The 19533-nt window shown below is 38.5% G+C and overlaps 1 protein-coding gene across 3 annotated transcripts; it reads left to right on the top strand.

The window, feature by feature from the left end:
- The first annotated feature begins 79 nt into the window (after positions 1-79).
- Positions 80-18231, top strand: dclk1b (doublecortin-like kinase 1b). 3 transcript variants are annotated; one of them, XM_005926452.3, is made up of 17 exons: positions 80-752; positions 1120-1500; positions 1748-2094; positions 9489-9588; positions 10886-11002; positions 11087-11181; positions 12070-12157; positions 12424-12593; positions 12916-13035; positions 13280-13426; positions 13959-14092; positions 14848-14925; positions 15053-15149; positions 15256-15336; positions 15434-15547; positions 16256-16326; positions 16883-17074. In XM_005926452.3, exons 2-17 carry the CDS (start codon positions 1140-1142, stop codon positions 16938-16940), a joined length of 2178 nt encoding a protein of 725 aa, XP_005926514.1. In that variant the 5' UTR covers positions 80-752; positions 1120-1139; the 3' UTR covers positions 16941-17074. The 3 variants fall into 3 exon arrangements, with proteins under 3 accessions (XP_005926514.1, XP_005926513.1, XP_014190394.1); XM_005926451.3 differs by lacking the exon at positions 16256-16326 and having other exon boundaries at positions 84-752; positions 16883-18231; XM_014334908.2 differs by lacking the exons at positions 80-752; positions 1120-1500; positions 1748-2094; positions 16256-16326 and adding an exon at positions 2108-3670 and having other exon boundaries at positions 16883-18231.
- The last annotated feature ends 1302 nt before the right edge of the window (positions 18232-19533 follow it).

Here is a 19533-nt window from a genome sequence, read left to right as displayed (position 1 = left end):
GTTACACACAACTGCAGTGCATTATTACCGCCATACCTGCTGTCTACGTTGTTAGCGCATGCGTGAATTTTATTACTTATTTTCAACGATAGTAACCGTTTAAACGAGCTAAAACACGTGCTAGAATCTAAACTTACGGTTTGATTCGAGTTTTCTTTTTTAATTCAGTGCAAATGGTTGGTTAATTACTTAAAGAAACACTAATAGTAAGTTATTTCTTTTGCCGTTTTGTTTAAAAATGTCTGTAAGATATACCATAAGGTAGCTTAAATTGGGAAAGTCACCATTTTATTGTTACTTTAGTGAAATAAACCTGCAGGTCAACTACACCTGGAAGTTAAAATAAAACTTAGTTTTTTTTTTATTGCGAACTAACGGGTAAAACTTAACGAGGATTTTTTGATTCTAATCATCCCTAATAGTGCTACTAAAACAGGTCAACACGAACGCGCATTTTATTAATACGTGCGAGAACGCGCCCCGGCAGCAGCGTGCACGAGGAAGGCTGACAGCAGAGCGGTCCGGTAAATCACTGCAATGGAAGAGGAGTAAGGGAGGGTGGAGGACACCGGCTACAGCCCTGCCTCCAATCTGCATGTGAGTACACAGCAGAGTAGACACACGGCAGGGAAGCAGAGCACCATCACAGGGCAACAAAGGGACGCATGGTTCATACAAGGTATCCAATAAATAAAAGATCTGAGACACGTTTCGCCTGGAAGCGTTTGATTACATCCGTCTTCACCTCAGAGGTAAGATTGCACAGAAACTAGAAGATCCTGCTGATTACCGTTTCCTTTCTTTTGTATTTTTAAGGTTTACCTTTCAATAAGCTTTTAGCCAGAATCCCACAAGAGACTGTTACTGTCCATATATTATCCACAGTAAATGCATGTGAATTTTATATATTTAAATTGAGACACTCCAGAGAACATGAAATGGGTGTGACATGCTACTTCATAATGTGTGTATGAGCAGCAGTTGCAGCATCAAGGCTTGTGCCAGTGCTGAAGCAGGATGTATAAGCCACTAGACTTAAAGGGAACGTAATTGGTGTAATATGTTATAAGTTAAAATGGTATTCAGATTGCAAGCATGTTCTTTCCTCATATTATTCAGTATAATAGCACAGCACAGACATGGAGCTGGAACACTTTGATGAGCGGGACAAGGCTCAAAGATACACCCGAAGGGGCTCGAGAGGGAATGGGCTCCCCAGTCCCACTCACAGCGCTCACTGCAGCCTGTACAGAACCAGGACACTGCAAGCACTAAGCTCAGAAAAGAAGGCCAAGAAGATCCGTTTCTACCGCAATGGAGACCGATACTTCAAGGGGATTGTGTATGCCATTTCTCAGGACAGATTTAGGTCTCTTGAAGCACTCTTGGCTGACCTTACAAGATGTCTGTCAGATAATGTCAATTTACCCCAGGGAGTACGGACCATATACACGATTGATGGGTCAATAAGGATCACCAGCATGGACCAGCTGGTGGAAGGTGAGCATTGTTTCTAAACAGTTTTAAGCCTGCCTTAGATTTGGCTTCTATTAAGTAAAATAGTTATCTAGTAAAATAAAATATGATGGAAATGACACTAAAATAGGAGATAAAAACAAAAACCCTTAAATTCTTCTGCTCTGACACAACCTATACTTTTTTTTTTTTTTTTTATATGCCATGTTTGTGTTAGCATTGCTAATGGGCTGAGAAAATCTGTTGTCTTGTTGTTGTTTTTTTCCTCCAGGAGAGAGCTATGTTTGTGCGTCTATAGAGCCATACAAGAAGGTGGACTACACAAAGAATGTAAATCCTAACTGGTCAGTTGGTCCTAAGACTGCTGTGTCTGTCCGTGACCCTTCTTCCCTTGGTAGTGGCAAGGCTGGATCTCCAGAAACCAGGGAGACCAAGGACTTCATCAAGCCCAAACTGGTGACGATTGTCCGCAGTGGAGTAAAACCTCGCAAGGCTGTACGGATCTTGCTCAACAAGAAGACTGCACACTCCTTTGAGCAAGTCATGACCGACATCACAGATGCCATCAAGTTAGACTCTGGAGTCGTCAAAAGGCTTTATACCGTTGATGGGAAGGCGGTAGGTGTTAAATTGTTGTTTCTGCAGAGTTATCGGTTTGTTCATTTCAAAGACTTCTAGTACCAGCAACAACATATTTCCAAGTGGGGTTCAAATAGGAAAGCATTCGCATTAGGTAGTGACTTTGGGAATCTCAGGCATCACCAAAAAGTTGCAAATATAATGGGATTTTATTTTCCCACAGTAAGCACGTTTGTCACTACAGCTAAAGGTGTTTAAAGTATGAAGTGACTTTCAGTGCTGTCCTTACTCAGAGGAAGCATTAAGTATACGTCTCACAACTGTGCCATTCAGGACAAGTTACATAAGTGCCTGATGATCTTCTGTTTGTATTTACACAAGTGTGTTTGTGCTTGCCATTAGTGAAGCTATGTGCACATTCATGTAACAAGCAGCGCTTTTGATACAATAAATTTGAAAAGTTTAAAAGAAGAGATGTTATTTACCTTCACATTTCCCTATTTCAAACTAAAGCTCTTAACACCAAATGTTTTTATTTGAAAATCACGGACAAAGGCAAAGCAGGAAGACCAACCATACAGTAAGAGCCCGGTACCTACAAGAGTGCAATTGCTTTATCTTAAGCTTCTCCACCACTTAAACATATAATTGGTCACAAGTGGGAAGGGTGGAAGGATGCTTCTTTAGAAGAGAAGTCAAAGTAAAATGGGATCATGCCTCCTTAGCCCTTGTAAGTGGTTTTGGAGACAGGTATTCTGGTGTTGCCATGCTGAATTCCCATTTGTGGTGCTGTGTTACATCTTAAGTTTGATTTTAGAACATTGCAATGAACCGCACTTGGTAGACATTTGCAGGAGGCTTAAAAGATTTGGAGTTATGCATCTGACATCAGAGGCTGTGTGGTCTGTTCTTCAGTCTTGTCCCTGAGAATTGCTTCCTTACCCAACAAGAGAGCCCAGCAGGTTCAGAGTCATCTGGGAATATGTGTAAAATGTATTATGAGAAATAGGTTTCTAGGACTCCATCTCATATTCCTACTAACAGTAACACACTATTAAGTGTAAGTGAGTTTGTACAAAACATGCAATCTGATCAGCGACTTGAGACTTAATTATAAAGCTTCTTGTATTCTTGCTTCGACTATATGCTCTAAATACTCTGGACTGTTATTATTTATACATTGATAACTACACTGTATATGTAGACTAATTATATTAACCTTTGCTTGGAAATTATGGGAGTCATAAGTGACTATCAGTTTTATATGTAGGGCTGACATGGCTGGACAGCATGCAAGTACCACCTACACTACGAACTGTCTAAACATTTCACAGAAATAGTTAGGGCACTCTGTATTAGTATCCCTCTGACTTTTTTATTTTTATTTTTTGATCCCCCCGCTGTGATGGTCTCTATGGTAAAATGGTTTCCTGAGCTGGTTGCTAAGGAACAGCCTCTGCGGCAGAGCGGTGCAGTACTGATGTCAGGACTGTAGGTGTATTGTGAAAAGGCTCACAGATGCAGTGCTCAGTCTGTCAGCCTTATTATTACACACGGCGGCAAGATGGAGCACATGGCTAAGGTGTAATCCCAGGAAAGCATCCTTTGTGTAATGGTATGTAGAAGGAACAGTTGGAGTTTTTCACACTAACAAACAAATCTGCCTTTGGAATATCCTCTGTTGTTTTAGGAATAGAGATTTGTTTAGCAAAAAGCACAATGATACTGCAATTAATTAAAAGTAGAATCCCACTCTATGGAAAAAGTAGGAAATTCAGATTTATTTTTTATGGTCCTCTCACTGTCTCTAACTGCCTTTTGTATCTGCTTCTGGATTTTGTTAACTGTATCTCCAATAATAAGCTGCTTGTGTGCTTGGTAGTGCCTTCATTTCTCTGGTTTTGTGACTTTTTGCCCTGTTGTGCCACCAGATGGCCAAATAAACACCCATTGGCATTAAGAGACCTGTTTTCACGGGTGTTTAACCTTTTGGTAAATGACCTGCTTTCTGGGGGGAGGGGTTCTTAGAGAGGCTTTTGCTGACAGTTTAAAAAAAAAAAGAAAATAAAAGAAAAATGTGACAGTTTATTTTTAAATACATTGTTTTCCAGTAAGAATTAAGTACAGATTAAATTTAAACAGCTGTAATTGATTGTTATGCATTTCTTTTTTGAGTCTGCTGGTAAATTAGCAGTGGCATTCCTGTGATTTGTTGTTTTATCCTTAGTTGTCTTTGACTCATGATTCATGGTTCTATTTGTGGATCAGCTTGGCGGGTGGCTGTGCTTGACGCCGGTGATCCTACATACTGTTGAGTCACTCTGTAATGGTGCACTGCCATGCAATGTGTGTCTAAATACATAGAGAAAATAAAATCAGTAAGGACTTAGCCACAATAAAGGCACTCCAAGACACTGTAATGCACAGAGAAAAGTGATGGAGAGATGCATGCTCCACAGATAAGACCAACACAGTGGGACTTATCTATAGGGACATGGCCTGTTATGACCCCTGATATTATTCGTCAGATGGAGCAAAGAGTATTTCTAAGACTGAGTAGGTCTGAGGGGACTCGATCATGATGTTCCCATCCCTGCTCAAATGGATGTGGCTCCGCACTATAACTGTATTATGCACAGTGCTAAGTTCTCTTCATGCTAAAGTCAACACTTCTTGTTCAAATAGATGTCAACAGCCACCCGAGGATAGTCTAGCTTCACATCAGTGCATGAAAGCAGAGGCTTACGCCTCCTTTCTAAAGTTATGTATGAGAGGATGTGATTAAATGGTCCATTCATGCTTTGCCAATCAGATACACAGTGGATGTGGTTGGAATTTATGGTGCTCTGTGTACAAGAGAGCTGAAGCTAACATAATGTTTTTCTAATTCATTCCTTTAAGTTGACTTTGACTCTGCTGTTTTCTGGTCTGGATTTGCCCACAATTAATCTCTTTGGTTTCTACTCATACCACAAATGTCACGTCTGCTCTATGGATCCTGGCTGTAACTCTCATCTCACTGTCTTAGGAAAATCTCACTTTGTTTATTGATTCAATAAATAAAATGACTAAATGGTTTTAGTTGCTCTGCAGCCTTCTCAAATTCGATGTGCAAAAAGATGAACAAAATGGAAGAGTGCCTCACTTTCCTCCCACTTTCTGTAGTCTGGCTGTACAAATAAGTGCCTTCATGTGCCACTTCATTTGGTAGATATGATTTTTAGCTCATCCAGCCAAAGGACTGATGACCTCATGCCATAGCGAGGCAGCTGTCCAGCCACAGTTAAAACTCTCTATTCCTCCTCAAGTATTGGTCAGATTTTAGTGAAACCTGCACACAGTGATCACCTAATGGATCTTCATACAAACTGTGCTCAATTGTGATGGATTACATGCTGGATGAGCTTCGTCATTGCATTATCCCTTCAACCTACCCGTTGCACTCGGTGGAATTTTCTGTTTGTGGAATTCAAAAGAAGCTTTACAGCATGTGAACATCCTGAGCTGTGTAAAGAAAATCTTTACAGTAACTTGTATGTGATGTTGCAGTGAAACTAATCTTGAATATTTTAAAAGTTTAGGTGATAATATTGATCATCTGTCCGTTATTATATAGACTTTTTTGCATGCTCTCATTATACCAAAAATATTTGCAGGGCGTGGTTATTATCTTGGCTGGTTATTATAAATGTTTTTGGGGGTGTTTTTTGGTTTTGAAACACTTCTAAGAGCTAAGTGTAGAAACTTAGTTTCCTTCAATGTTTTTGGAGCAGCCCCTGTTAAGTCGCTGCTGTTTCTGCAGCAGAACTGATTTGGGCATTTGTACAACAGACTGCATATAAAGGAAGCTCATGCAAAATAGAACAAGAACCATTTGCCAAGTGGAGGTAAAGATGAGTCATGTTTCTTTCTGGCATGCTAGATGACTGGCTCCTGCTTTCACTCTCACACTTCAGAAGAAGCTTTAGTGTCCTGGGAAGCTCCACCTGTGCATGCTTTGTGTTACACAATTGTGTTCCTTTATGTGGTCTTTCCTATGGCTTAAATCAATAGGCTTCTATAGCATGCATATATCCATTGTTATTTATTTCTGGAATGGATGTCAGGTGCAGCACTTGCGGAAATCATAGATAAAACCCTGGAAATCAATACTTCCCTAGGATGCTCCTGAATTGTGAAAAGTATGCGTGCGCTTTCTATGCAAATGGTAGGTTTAATGGAGTTGCTGTGTCACAGAGCCTGAAGGCAAAAATAATCAATATGAAGCATCACATTCACAGTTGCCTCTGTTATATGGCTTCATCACAAGCTTTAGAATTCTAAATTCAAAGTACTTTGGTGGAACTACAGAACTCTGAAATAAGAGGTAACTTTTAGGCGTATTATAAGAAATCATTGATCAACATTTTTTTCATGTTCTTTTATAACGTTATAAATCTTTTGTATATTTAAGGTGAACACTGCTGTTATTATTGAGAGTGCATATATCATTAATTGGATCTGTAAAAGGTTTTTAGCCCTTGGTAGGTATCATATTTTTAAACATTCAGACTCTACTATCTAATAATAATAATAATAATAATAATTATTATTATTATTATTATTATTATTATTATTATTTACCTTTAACCTTTTCAATGTTTTTGATTCCAAGACAATTCACAGAGAGAGATTGGGATTAACAAGGTGGAAATTTGAATTCTTAACAACATCCTAACAATATGCTTCGTCATTCTCTCTAAATGAGGCTATGCTGCTTTTGTGTTATCTGCAGTTTGCACCATTAAGAGCTCCAGATAGGATCTGACAGTGGGTGTCAAAGTAGCCTTCTCATTGTCTTAAACTAAGCTGTGATTTTTGTCTGGTCTCCTTGGTAACTGCTGTGCAGCTCCTCCCTGTGGGATTTCCTTTTAGGAGGAGGAGGGGGTAGAATTGGGGGTAGGGGACATCAGTGGTGCAGAGAAAAGGTTCTTATTTAGCAACCCCTCTCCTCAGCCCCATGTGTCTGATATTCCTTTTAACAATTCTTGACTGAATGACCTTTGAATGTTTTAAAGGTTACTGGTATAGCCAGCCTGACTGTTCTGTTTTTTTTGTTTTTTGTTTTTTATTGTGATCTAAGATCAGTGCAGTGGAGACCAGAATATTGATCCATCAGAAAAAAAGGTGATAACATGATGTGATAATGTAATTCAGTAGTGGTGTTAATATACTAAAGCAAACAGTCTATCTCGCCTCTAAAATCTTTTTAGGCTCCTGATAAGCTTATCGTTCTTGATTAATGGATACCAACATTTGGCACATTTTGTTTTGCATTCGAAAACTCAATCTGTAGATGTTGAACTTGTTCCTCACTGGACTACTTGAAATCATATCCAAATTATGGTTATGCATATTTTGTTGACTAAAGTGTGTTTCCCCATCATCTTGGCTTTGTTACAGTCTGTCATGTGTGGGTTTGAGTTTTTAAAGAAAGAAAAAGGGTGTGCTAGATTTTGCAAAAAAAAAAAGGAATGCAATATAATTGCTTTCTGATCTCATTTAGGTTTTTTTTTTTTTTTTTTTTTTTTTTTTTTTGGAAGTTGTAATTTAATATAAAGTTAGATTTACTGTTGCAGGTCAGTGTCTTGTTTTTTGTGTCATTTGTTGCTGTCAGTTTTCTTGTGTACATAAGAGAGCCATTTCCTTGGTCATCAAGGTCACAGTTCAGTTTATAGGTTGAAAAAGAATGGGAGACAACAACAAAGAAGAATATATGCATAAAATCATAAACAACGTAGCAGAATGTGTGTTTGTGTATGCGAGTGTAGAAAGTTAGTAGTGGAAAGCATTTATGGATGGGTGTGTTTTTAAACCAAAATAAACAAACCCAATGAGCCTGTCAGACAGGCTGCAGGAAGGAGGGAGCTTTCATCGATGACCACACCATGTGTAAGCGTGGGTCATCCAGCTAACCCCAGTCCAATAGGCACATTGGAGAGGGATAGCAGGAGAATCCTAGAGGTGATCACAGTGGCAAACATGCAGTTCTTAACAATATATGTGATGTTGTGGAAAGCATGCCTTTGTATTCTAACTGATATCTATAATACTATAGGTCAGTTAAACAATAAGGATTAAAGGCTGAACCTTATGGAGACTTTCTCTTGCACACTCTTATTAGCCGAAGAGTCATCTGTGTCTATCTTTATTTATTCATGAGATTGCTATATAACCATTAAGATAGACTTTTCTATAAATGCAAACACCAGCACCCACCTAGCCATACAGTTCTTGTTTATAGAAAAGCAGAAATGATTATAATTTACACTTCTGTTGTTTTTACAGTGATGGTTACTTGGTTACTATGTTATTTTATCCAAAGCTTAAACTAAGTAAAGTACATTGTGGAAATGCTGCTTTTTCAGAAACAGCCTGACCACTGTGTGTTGTTGCGATTGAATCTCTGAATAAATAGCTACTGTTAAACATTTTCTAACGTGATTTTACAAAATATAATCTGCAGTAACAGAGGGCAATTAACTTAATCGCCCACTAGAGATGACGATTTAATGAAAGACAGACACCATTTTTGTGGTCTCCACTGAATAAAATCTAACAGGTTTAAAAGGAGCTTTTCTTTTCTTAATGGTTACCCTGAAGACATTAAAGTGCAGCTGGGCTGTCACAAGAGTAGAAAGAGGTTAAATCTTTTATTTATATGCTATACATGCTGTACCATTAATTTTTCATTTGTGCTTAGATCACAATGAGCATTTATTCAAACCTGGCATCCTTAAATCCAGCATTGTGATCAATAAAGTTCTTTCTTTACTAGCACATGTTTTATATACTCCATTTAACATGATTATCCAAATGTTATAAATCCTATTAAAGTTTAAAAGCCATTATACACCATTTGCTGTAAACAAACTGCTATATTATTTGCACAAATGTGACACATATTGAAATGTGAATTATTTATTGAAGAGACCTTTTTACCAGGAAATCTTGAAATTCTTGAAATTAAAGCTCAATACATGCAAACTGCACACACGGCATGTTGCCAGGGTTCAGACCTACATACCTTTTGCTGTGAGACTGTAGTGCCAACCACTGTGCAACCTGAATTTTTATGACATTTTTGTTCGATATGTTGAATCCTTCACTTAGCATTGATGTGTCATGTTGCTATGATATCGTACACTGACGCATTGAATCTCATTTGCCTCAGTTTGAAAAAAACAAGCAGAAGAAACAGTAATATACTCATTTTTACTTGATTTGCATGTCTTTGTCTGGAAAAAAATGCTTTGTCTGTTATAGTATGTAATGTATACAATATTTCAAGATGTTAACACATCATCTTATTTCCAGATTATGTATAGTATCAGTTGAGAGTGAATGCATTTCAGACTTATTGAACTAAAGCTGACAGACATTATTTTTCTCAGGTCACCTCCCTTCAGGACTTTTTTGGGGAAGATGATATATTCATTGCTTGTGGTCCCGAAAAGTTCCGCTATCAAGACGACTTCAACTTGGATGAAAGTGGTAAGTGTAGTTATGAGGCTTGCACCAATTTCCCGTGTTTTATATGTTGTTCACCTTAAGTTGCTGTGCAGTCATTTAAAAAACATGTGAATCCTATATTTAATAGTAATACTAAATATGATGATGATGATGATGATTAAATGATTTTCAAATGAGGAAAAAAAATCTATATTTTTGTGAAATGTGCTTTGAATGAAAGAAAGAAAGAAACTAAATAAATGTGGATCATGAGCATGCCCACCACTCTATTGCATCACCTCTTTCTCTAGCTCTGAAGGAGGATTTCACATTTTTCTTGTTCAGATAAAACTTCAGCTGCTTCACAGTTTGAAGTCTCCTGCCTGATATTTTTCATTTAATTATGCTTAATTATGCTTAAAATATTTTAACATGTAACATATCTAGACTTCAAGCAGGACAGTCTGCAGCATGGACTCTTCCCTACAAACCATGAAGAATTGGCTTGCTAAAATAGGCAAAGCTTTTTTTGGGGGAAGAAAAAAAAAATATATTTTCTGGATGGTAGTATGCTGTGCATTGCTCCAAAACCTGTGCTTACTGGACTGATGTAGTGAATCTTTGTCCCGCATAAAGATTTTGGCACATGCTGTGGATGTCTTTCTGTACCACTGTTTACAGAAAGTATCTTCCAAAGACCTGCAGTTGGTTTGAGAGTATCGTCCTATCCTCAGCACAAAAAGGTTCACCAGCTCATCAGATAAATTGGCACCCCTCCTCCAACCCTCATGCACCCGAATCAAAGTGGTGTATGGTGTCTTGTACTCATCCAGCCACAGACCAATAATCTCTGTTCATTTGGTCATAAAATCTTTCTTTGTTTCAAATTGTATGATAATGATGTAAATGAGATCTACATTAGTTACAGTGCGTGCTTGTTGGTAGGCAGTTGATGTCGTTACTTTGTTTATACTGATAGGCCCAAGAAGAGGGGGGAGAAAAAAAAAAAAAAGAAAGAGAGAACAGTTGTAGCTCAGATCGTAACCCCAAGATGCTCTCTGATGCATCCAGAGCGTCAGTGGTAGATAGAAAGCACTTAAGCATAGAAAAAGTGATTGTGTGAATAGGTGAACGCAACACATTGTGTAAAGTACTTTGCGTACTCAGTAGAAAAACACAATATAAGAACCAGTCTATTTAGCATTTAATAATGCCAGAGAAGCCGAAAGAAAGACAAAAGGTCAGTATGCCACACATAAAGCTGATCATTTATTACTCTGCCATAATGATGCTGGAACAGTCCACACCTTTTATTTTGCTTGTTTTTATTTCTTTTCAGAATGCAGGGTAACAAAGTCTGCATCATATGGGCGGCTGCCCTCAGTACACGGTCGCTCTTCCCCAAGAAGTGGTGGAATGCCCCGCAGGAGCAAGTCTCCCTCATCTGCCGGTTCAGGTAAGAGTGTGCATGTGATCTGTCGTTCACGTCTTGTGAACTTGGTTTATGCTACAGTATTTAATCTTTATCTTATCCTAAAAGCTAACGGCACTGCAGGCAGTCAGCTGTCCACACCTCGTTCTGGAAAGTCTCCAAGCCCCTCTCCAACCAGTCCAGCTAGCCTCAGAAGACGACAGGTAAAAAAAAAAAAAAAATGAAATAATGAAGTAATGATTTGTGTTGTGCCAAGATTGAAGAATTTTAAGAAGTTTTTCATTTAATTAGACAGAACTTTAAGTGCTTCAACAGGTATTGCACTGACATCGAACAGAAGTTTATCACCATCATTGTAGTTCCAAAAAATGTGTGAGTCTTACTACCTATTAACCTAACAACTTAATTACTTTGTGTTGCAGTTATGTTAATGGAAATAAATTTCATACCCCATCAAAGCCTGCGTTTGAATCATTATAAAGATTTATCCGTGAAATGGGGAAAAAATCCAAAATGCTTAAGTGAGCTTAAACCCTGTGGAGAAAACTCTGACATGAACTCAGGGAACCCTTGTCACAATGAAACAATTAAGAGATTAAACAAACACGCTAGTGAATTAAAAGCCCATGTAAAATGCTGCTGGCTAACTAGCAACTTTTCAACAATTTGTGAATGAAACATAATCTTCACTGAAGCAGCAGCGATTCCGACATATCTGATCATGGATCAGGAGAGTGCACAGTCTCTCATTTCTCATTTAAAATCCAGGTATCAGTAATACTGGTGTCACTTATTCATAATTCTGGCTCAGGTAGGTATTGTTACTGTCGTGAAGTTTTTGCATGTCATTTTCAGTCTGTGTAGAATCACTTGGTAGTCTTTGTGCTGGTACAATGATTTCTGTAAGGTTTCACCATGCTTGTTTCATTGCTATCTACATGCTCAAGGCTAGCGGAGTGGAACAAACAAGCTTTGTGTAATCTGGCTGTAATCACATTTTTATAAGCTTTGCTCCCCTCTGAAATTTGTGTAAGACAAGTACATCTGTTTATCTTTTTATTCTCACTCCATAGCTGTCTCTTCTTTTTCAGGGATCTCAACACAGTGGTTCTTCACTCTCCTTGGCGTCTACCAAAGTATGCAGCTCAATGGATGAAGGCGATGGGCCGAGCAGCGAAGGTCAGAAAGGACACAAGACAAATCTCCAAAAGTTGATTCTGTTCATCTGGAGAAACGTTTCTCCCACAAAACGCTACGTCCAGATGAACAGAATCAACTTTTGGAGATTTACTTACCTGGATGATTGAGCATGCATCAAGACGACACAAGACATAAACTAATTTTAAACAAACAAACAAAAAACAGTTTGCAAACAACATTTAAACTACTATATAATGCTTTACCTATTATAGAGTGTATTTTATTTCATTTTATTTTTTTCACAGCTGAGCCAATGGATGAGTACTCTTCAATCCCTGCCTCCATAGCAGAGAGGTACAAAGTGGGAAGGACTTTAGGGGATGGAAACTTTGCTGTGGTCCGAGAGTGTGTGGAGAGATCCACTGGAAGGGAGTATGCGCTCAAGATCATCAGCAAAGATAAGTGCAGGGGAAAGGTGAGCCTGCTCTGCACCTGCTGAATTCAGCTTTTAGACCATCAAATTTCCAATGTTCATAAAGTTGAAGTTCAACTGTTGCTGAGTCATTTTTTTAAGTCATTGGTGAGCAGGGGTTGCTATAATGCTGGAAGCAAAAATATTTGGTTCTGGTTGGTTTTGTTTGCTTTTTTGTTTAAATCACAGCATCAAATGATCCTAGTTTAGAGTTCTCTTTTGAAAACTGTTTTCTATTACTTCTCTAAAATTACAAAACAAATCTCATATATTGTGTGTAAAGTATTCTGGCTACAGTGTACAGATTGTTTTCTTTGTCACCCAGGAGCACATGATACAGAGTGAAGTATCAATCCTTCGGCGTGTGAAACATCCCAACATAGTTCTTTTGATTGAGGAAATGGACACACAAAACGAGCTCTATCTTGTAATGGAGTTAGTTAAGGTACTGATTTTTTTATTTTTATTTTTTTAAACGAAGAAATTGAAACCTTCGATGTCACAAGATAAAATTCAAATAAGTTATCAAAAACATTATGTAATGCATTCTTTTTGCTGTCATAGACTGGTTTATAGTTGAATTAATTTACTTCAGTTAAAAAGAAAAATTTATCAACCATTTATCTGCGTCAGACTGTTATAAATTTAGCAACTGGGCGTCTTTCACATTTCAAACACTCTTTCTCCAGGGGGGTGATCTCTTTGATGCCATTACATCTTCTAACAAATACACTGAGCGCGATGCCAGTTCTATGCTGTTCAACCTGGCAAGTGCTATCAAGTACCTGCACAGTCTCAATATTGTCCACAGGGACATAAAACCAGAAAATCTGTTGGTAAGTACGACTCTGCACAGAGCATCTGTATGGGTGGGGAATCGCTTTGCATTGTAAAATATCCAATTTCCCTATTAGCCCCGTTTCCGTGTCATTGTTTTTTCCTCAGAATCTGTACATATATATATACATAAGAGCTTGGATTTAAAACTACCAATAATAAATGGTGCATAGGTAAATAAGTTAATTAAATTACACAGTTCTTTGGTAATTTAACGATGATCAAATATACTCAAATTTCTTCTCTAGACCAAAAATTATTGTTGGTCTTAAAACTACACATTCACTTTTTAGTATTACTGCTTGTTGAATAAGATTCATTTCATGATCAAACCAAAAGTCAGTTTTCTGTGCAGACCATCTGTGTTTGCAGTCAATGGAATTTTTTGTAGTTAGTTTTGCCTGAAATTACTGCACTAATAAAAAAAGAAAAATGGCTCAATAATGAAATCAAAGTTTTACTGATCAGATTGACTATTGGTGACCTTTTCATCCAGTATATCCCACTGTCCCTTTTCTGTATCTTGTCCAGGTATATGAGCACAATGATGGGAGTAAATCTCTGAAGTTAGGAGACTTTGGCTTGGCTACTGTTGTCAACGGGCCCCTTTATACTGTGTGTGGCACACCCACCTATGTAGCACCAGAGATTGTTGCTGAAATGGGGTAAATCAGTAATTACATTATCCAGTCCAGTCATCTGCAGCACCATTATCAAGACCATAAAAAAAAAAAATGCAAGAGTGTTCTCCAAAAGTTGATTCTGTTCATCTGGACGTAGCGTTTTCAGTGAGTACCACTCAGTTAGTACCATTCATAGGGAGTTGGGGAATGGCTGCAATTGCAGCATTGTAAGATGGCAAAAGATGTACCCTTAGACCCCCTCCTCGATTTCAATGATGAGGATGTTCACATCCTGGACAGGGACGCTGGTTTGAGCGCGGAGTCAAGGAAGCCACTTATGTGAAAAGGGAAAGACCATCTCTGAATCGAGGAGGGGGCCTAAGGGTACATCTTTCACCATCTTACAATGCTGTGATTGCAGCCATTCCCCAACTCTCTGTGAATGGTACTCATGGCCATTGATCAGTGGTCTTTGATCAGTGGTTGTTGATCAATGGTCATGAGAATTTGCATAATTATGATGAAGGAACTGGTCTCCCAGCCCATTGTTCCTTCAGTGGTGCTAGTTATGCAAATGTACTGTTTATAAGATTGGGGAAACCTGCAGTCTGCTGAGACTGAAGAAGTCACTTGGATGAGTGATGAAACGTTTCTCCCACTGAAAACTCTACGTCCAGACGAACAGAATCAACTTTTGGAGATTTACTTACCTGGATGATTGAGCATGCATCAAGATGCAAGAGTGTTGTTTTTCTGCGTCAAGTGTCCTTTGTGTTGTGTTCATATTCATATTATAGATATGGACTAAAGGTTGACATTTGGGCAGCAGGTGTCATCACTTATATACTGCTGTGTGGATTCCCTCCCTTCCGTGGGTATGTGCTCCTGTATTTGGAGGTTTACTTTAAGCGTTACACATTATTTCCATACATTTTTAAGGTGTCGCATGTAGACTAATAGTGCCTATAGAGCAACTTAGCTTTATAATTTAACTGTATACAGGAGTGGTGAAGATCAGGAGGCGCTTTTTGAACAGATTTTGAGGGGCCAGCTTGAATTTCCTGCACCACACTGGGACAATGTGTCAGACTCAGCCAAGGTTTGTATCTGAAAGTGGTCCTGCTGTGATCACGAGCCATGTGAAACACCCCAGACACCCTCAGTATGTTATTATGAATTTTTGTGGCTAACAAATCTCTGTTTAGGCTCTGATCACTGGGATGCTGCAGGTAGCAGAGGATAAAAGATATACAGCTGTACAAGTCCTTGATCACTCGTGGGTCAATGTAAGTGTGTCGTCAGTCCTTTCACCAGAATCTGCATCAATACCAGTGACGTTGAGAAAAGTAGAGTTGCTGAAGTATGGCTCCTTATATTTATCAGGATGATGGTGTGTCAAAGAAAGAACACCAGCTGCCAGTGGCTGGGAAGATCAGGAAGCACTTTAACACCAGAGTGAAGGTCAACAGCACTACAGCTGGAGTGTCCGTGATCACAGTAAGCACTGCTCTGCACTCTCCACACTGACACTGCATGTCGGTGTGCAACGGTAGATTACATTTGGGCTTTCTGCTTATTAGCATGCTTTGGCAATGAAGGACTTTTCAGCTTTGAGCCATAATGTGCCTCATACAACTCACACATGCAGAAGCTTTTTATTTTTATGCCTTGGATGTCATTTTAAGTTGGAACTAAAATTGCTGCTTTTGTAAAACAGGTAAACAATTGTCCTCTGATGTTTTTAAATCTGCAACCTCCCTGCTTTTTTTTCTGTCAGTCATCACTTCATCCATCTGCATCTTACTGCTAGATTTTCCTTTGTTTGCTCTGCCCTCTCATCCTACTTTTAGCTGGACTGCCAGCACTTTTGTTAGAAAAGCTTAGAAGTAACATAGTTGACCATTACGAGGTTTTAGGAGATGATATTTTAATTTGAAATATTTGCAAATACAAGCTGGATTTGAAAGATAAATAACTTGTTTTCAAAGTGAGCATTGTTATTAAGGAGGATCTGCATTGCTCTACACTTCCTGTATACAGTCTTTTATTTTGAAACCATTTGTCAGTTTAGTGACATGACATCTATCTGCGAGTATCTTATCAATAATAATAATAACAGGAGTGTAGAGATGTGTTCCTAATCCGGTAAGTGATGCTTTGAGTTCATAGTGATCCTCTGAGTTGCGCTCATCTCTCTCTGCTCAGCTGGACCAGGACTTAACCATCAAGAAGTCAGGGTCTTTGGACCGCTACCAGCATCCTTTGTACTGGATAAGGTATGACACAGCATAGTGCTTAAATAAAGTGAGTGCTTTCATGGCAAAGTGCTGGCAGTCTCCATTTCCCATCTCCCAAGGGTTTGACATATTGCCCATCAGTGGATCCCTTTTCATGCCTCATCATATCCTTCACTTTATCACCTTACATCATCTCATTTGGGCTGTTGCAGGTAGCTGCACAGTTTTCCTTGCCATCGACTTATTTTGCATTTAAAAAGGTTGTTTGAGAGTTTGTTTGTTTTTTTTTTATAAACTGTGCTACTTCATTTTTATTTTCCAAGATGAAAACATTTTTTTTCTTTCTAGAAGTGTTGGCAACATCATAAAAAAGTGGTGGATCTTATTGCCTCTTCTTGCCTTAGAGAAGATGAAGTCATTTTTTTTTTTCACATAGAGGAAAAACTTGCAAGGGAAATGCAGCTTTTCACATACAAGTGCATGATGACACTGGCTCATCTAAAATGTACCTCATGCCTCAGTGAGTGGATGCCAATCCTCATTAATCTGGCTCTCTAGATACGCTAACAATTGCTGCTGTGTCACCCTCTCTCAGACCACGCCACTTGATAAAGAGAAGCAAGTTTTCCGACGAAGACGCCACCAGGATGTAAAGGCCCACCTCCCTCATGGTATCCGTGCCAGCCCCTCCCACGGTGCAAACCGTGGCCTTTCCCCTGCTGAGGTCACTTCAGAGTCCGAAGACTATTCTCCAAGTTCGGCTGACACTGTCCGTTCACCCACTTCTCCATTCTAAAAGCCTTCCTGGAGTGACAGTGCCATCCATTCCTCTGTGGAAAAAGAGGCAGAGGGTTTGATGGGTCTAGTCTGTTGACTTGAGCTTTCACAGACTGAATAATTACCCTTACCTGTTTTACCCCCCGACCCCCAAAATGTCATGTTACCTTTATTTCAATTCTTGAATGCATTTAAGAGAGAAGTCTAGTCTGGATCTGGAGGTTTATATTTTTATGCCCAAGTTCAAATGGCACATCTTTGTATCATTTAAAGTTCAAAATATTCTAATAATGCAGGCTCTCAGTTCACGCATTAAAACCTCGATTTGTAACAGGCTGTATTTGCTAACGTCTCTTCAAGGATGAGCTCACTCTGTCCTAATTGGCTAACTTCCAGAGGTTGGGCTCTCCTCTGCACAGACTTTAGCTGGCTCTTGGGCTTCAGAGCTATGAAAACAAACATCAGTAGTCAGGTTTCAGTATTTTTCTATTTCCCCTAAATGTAAACTGCAAATCTGCATTTTTGAGCCTGAACAACTCTTAAGAATTTTCCAACAAAGACATCCACGAACATTGAATGCTGATTTTTTTTTTTAAAGGTTTTTTTTAGCGTAGGCTTCTGTGATAATTATATTAATTATATAAATTACAGAAAATCACAAGATGCATGTTGTTTCCCCTTCCCCTCCAAAAAGTCAACAAGCTGTTTAGGCCCTATCAAGCGGCAAGGACTGGTTCATTGTAGTACTTTGGAGCCCTCTGCTGGTTAATATTGTATCCTACAGGAAGTAAAGCTTTTTGAAACCGAAACCTTAGCCTTTAAATATTAAATTACATTCAGTAAATGATCGGTACATATCTGATTTCAGCTTGTTAATATTAACAGTATCAGCCAACCTTCTGTTGTACTGTAAGGCAAACAGTAAGCTTGCTGTAGCACTTGACTTTGTGGTGCATAAACCATTGACACGTTATTTGAAAGGACTTCAGACATGCTGCCAAATAAGTATTTCCTGGACCTAACAGAATGACGACAATTCTTGTCTTGCCACATAGTAGTTCCTCAAAGAGAAGATGGGCCACTGATATTTAACTGATGGTTTAGCTTACCTGTGTGCTCGAGGGTGATTACTGAAATAGTTCTGTTACACATCTGTGAGAGTGATTGCAGTTCACTTGTGGTGCATATGAATGTCAATGCTGTAGTTGGTAATAGGTGCATATTTTAAGGCCTTGCCTTGACACATATAGATTTAAGTGCAATTAGGTATACTGCGCTCTTGGGCAGTATACCTATCAAATGCTGTGTGTCCTTTGTAATGCTTGCATATTTGAGAATGTGCTGCTGGGATTATTGGAATGTCAAACTCTTCCCTATCACATGAGGGTAACTGGTGCAACATGGTTGATTTTCACACACTGAAATAAGAACCAAGTTAAATAATAGTAATACAACAGTGCTTCCAGTAAAATCTGCAATTTTAATATTTCTCTCCATTACATCATTTAATTTGTTGAATGTTTCTTTCAGTGATCACATCAAATATGACTGAGCAATTTTAGGTCACTAGACTTTCTGTGCTTTGTCTAATTGCTCCAAGCATTGGTTCACAGGGGACAAAATATTCATTATTATGACTGTCCTCTTTCCTTTTTCATAAACTGTAATCTGCATGTGTGCTGATATGCATCCCAAATCAGTTGTTCTGGTCTTCTACTGTTTAACATGTGCTTGTCAGATATAAAACCATTCCTTTTACCATTATACGTGTTGACTAGATGAATGAACTTTGGTAAAGGCAGACTGTAGTCATACACAGCTAAGATTTGTATATACTTAGTCGTGTGAAGTTACTGCTGTTAAACTGACTTTGTTGTAAAAAGGGCTTTTGTTTTTCGATTGAAGGGATCAAACCCAAAAAGCACAAGAAAAGCAAAGTGTGAGTTTTGGGGAATGTGCTGAATCTTCACCAAAAGCGTATGTAATGTTTACATACGGTGTGACAAAACGGGGAGTGCTGTTATTTTGGAGGAGATGGGGGTATAAAAGAATAGTGTTGTTTACCCATATTCCATAAATGTAAGGATGCTGTACAACAATCGAATGAGAACAAAAATAAAAAAAAAAGGGAAAAATATTGCCATGGTTAAAAAGCAAACTTCTAACAATGTACTCTGCACAGAAACCAAACCTGAGAATAAAATGGATTTAATTTGTGAGGCAGTGACTTTTTGAAACACCAGATGGCAGTATGACCAAACACCACATAAATTCCATCTCCAGCTACTTATAACATGTACTGCACTACTGCTATAACACCTTATTATAGAGTAATCACATACATGAATAAAATCTCAAGAATTACTCTTGAGGTGACTACAGTGTATGCAATCAATTTTAATAAAAACAACAAATTCAGCATACAGTTGCCAGTTTTGACCTAATTGTTTCAGCTCCAGACACATCCTC

This window comes from Haplochromis burtoni, unplaced genomic scaffold (assembly GCF_018398535.1).
Source record: "Haplochromis burtoni strain Fernald_Lab_line unplaced genomic scaffold, NCSU_Asbu1 Contig_36, whole genome shotgun sequence".
Lineage (NCBI taxonomy): Eukaryota > Metazoa > Chordata > Actinopteri > Cichliformes > Cichlidae > Haplochromis > Haplochromis burtoni.
Note: the sequence above shows the minus strand (reverse complement) of the source record. Positions and strands in the feature narration are given on the sequence as shown.

What these genes read in the sequence shown, in the direction of transcription:
- dclk1b (XM_005926451.3), top strand. Translation starts at nt 1,140, where the DNA reads ATGGAGCTGGAACACTTTGATGAGCGGGACAAGGCTCAAAGATACACC. An exon ending in TAAAACCAGAAAATCTGTTG is followed by an intron (nt 13,427 to 13,958) that starts GTAAGTACGACT and finishes TATCTTGTCCAG; the next exon opens with GTATATGAGCACAATGATGG. An exon ending in GAGATTGTTGCTGAAATGGG is followed by an intron (nt 14,093 to 14,847) that starts GTAAATCAGTAA and finishes TTCATATTATAG; the next exon opens with ATATGGACTAAAGGTTGACA.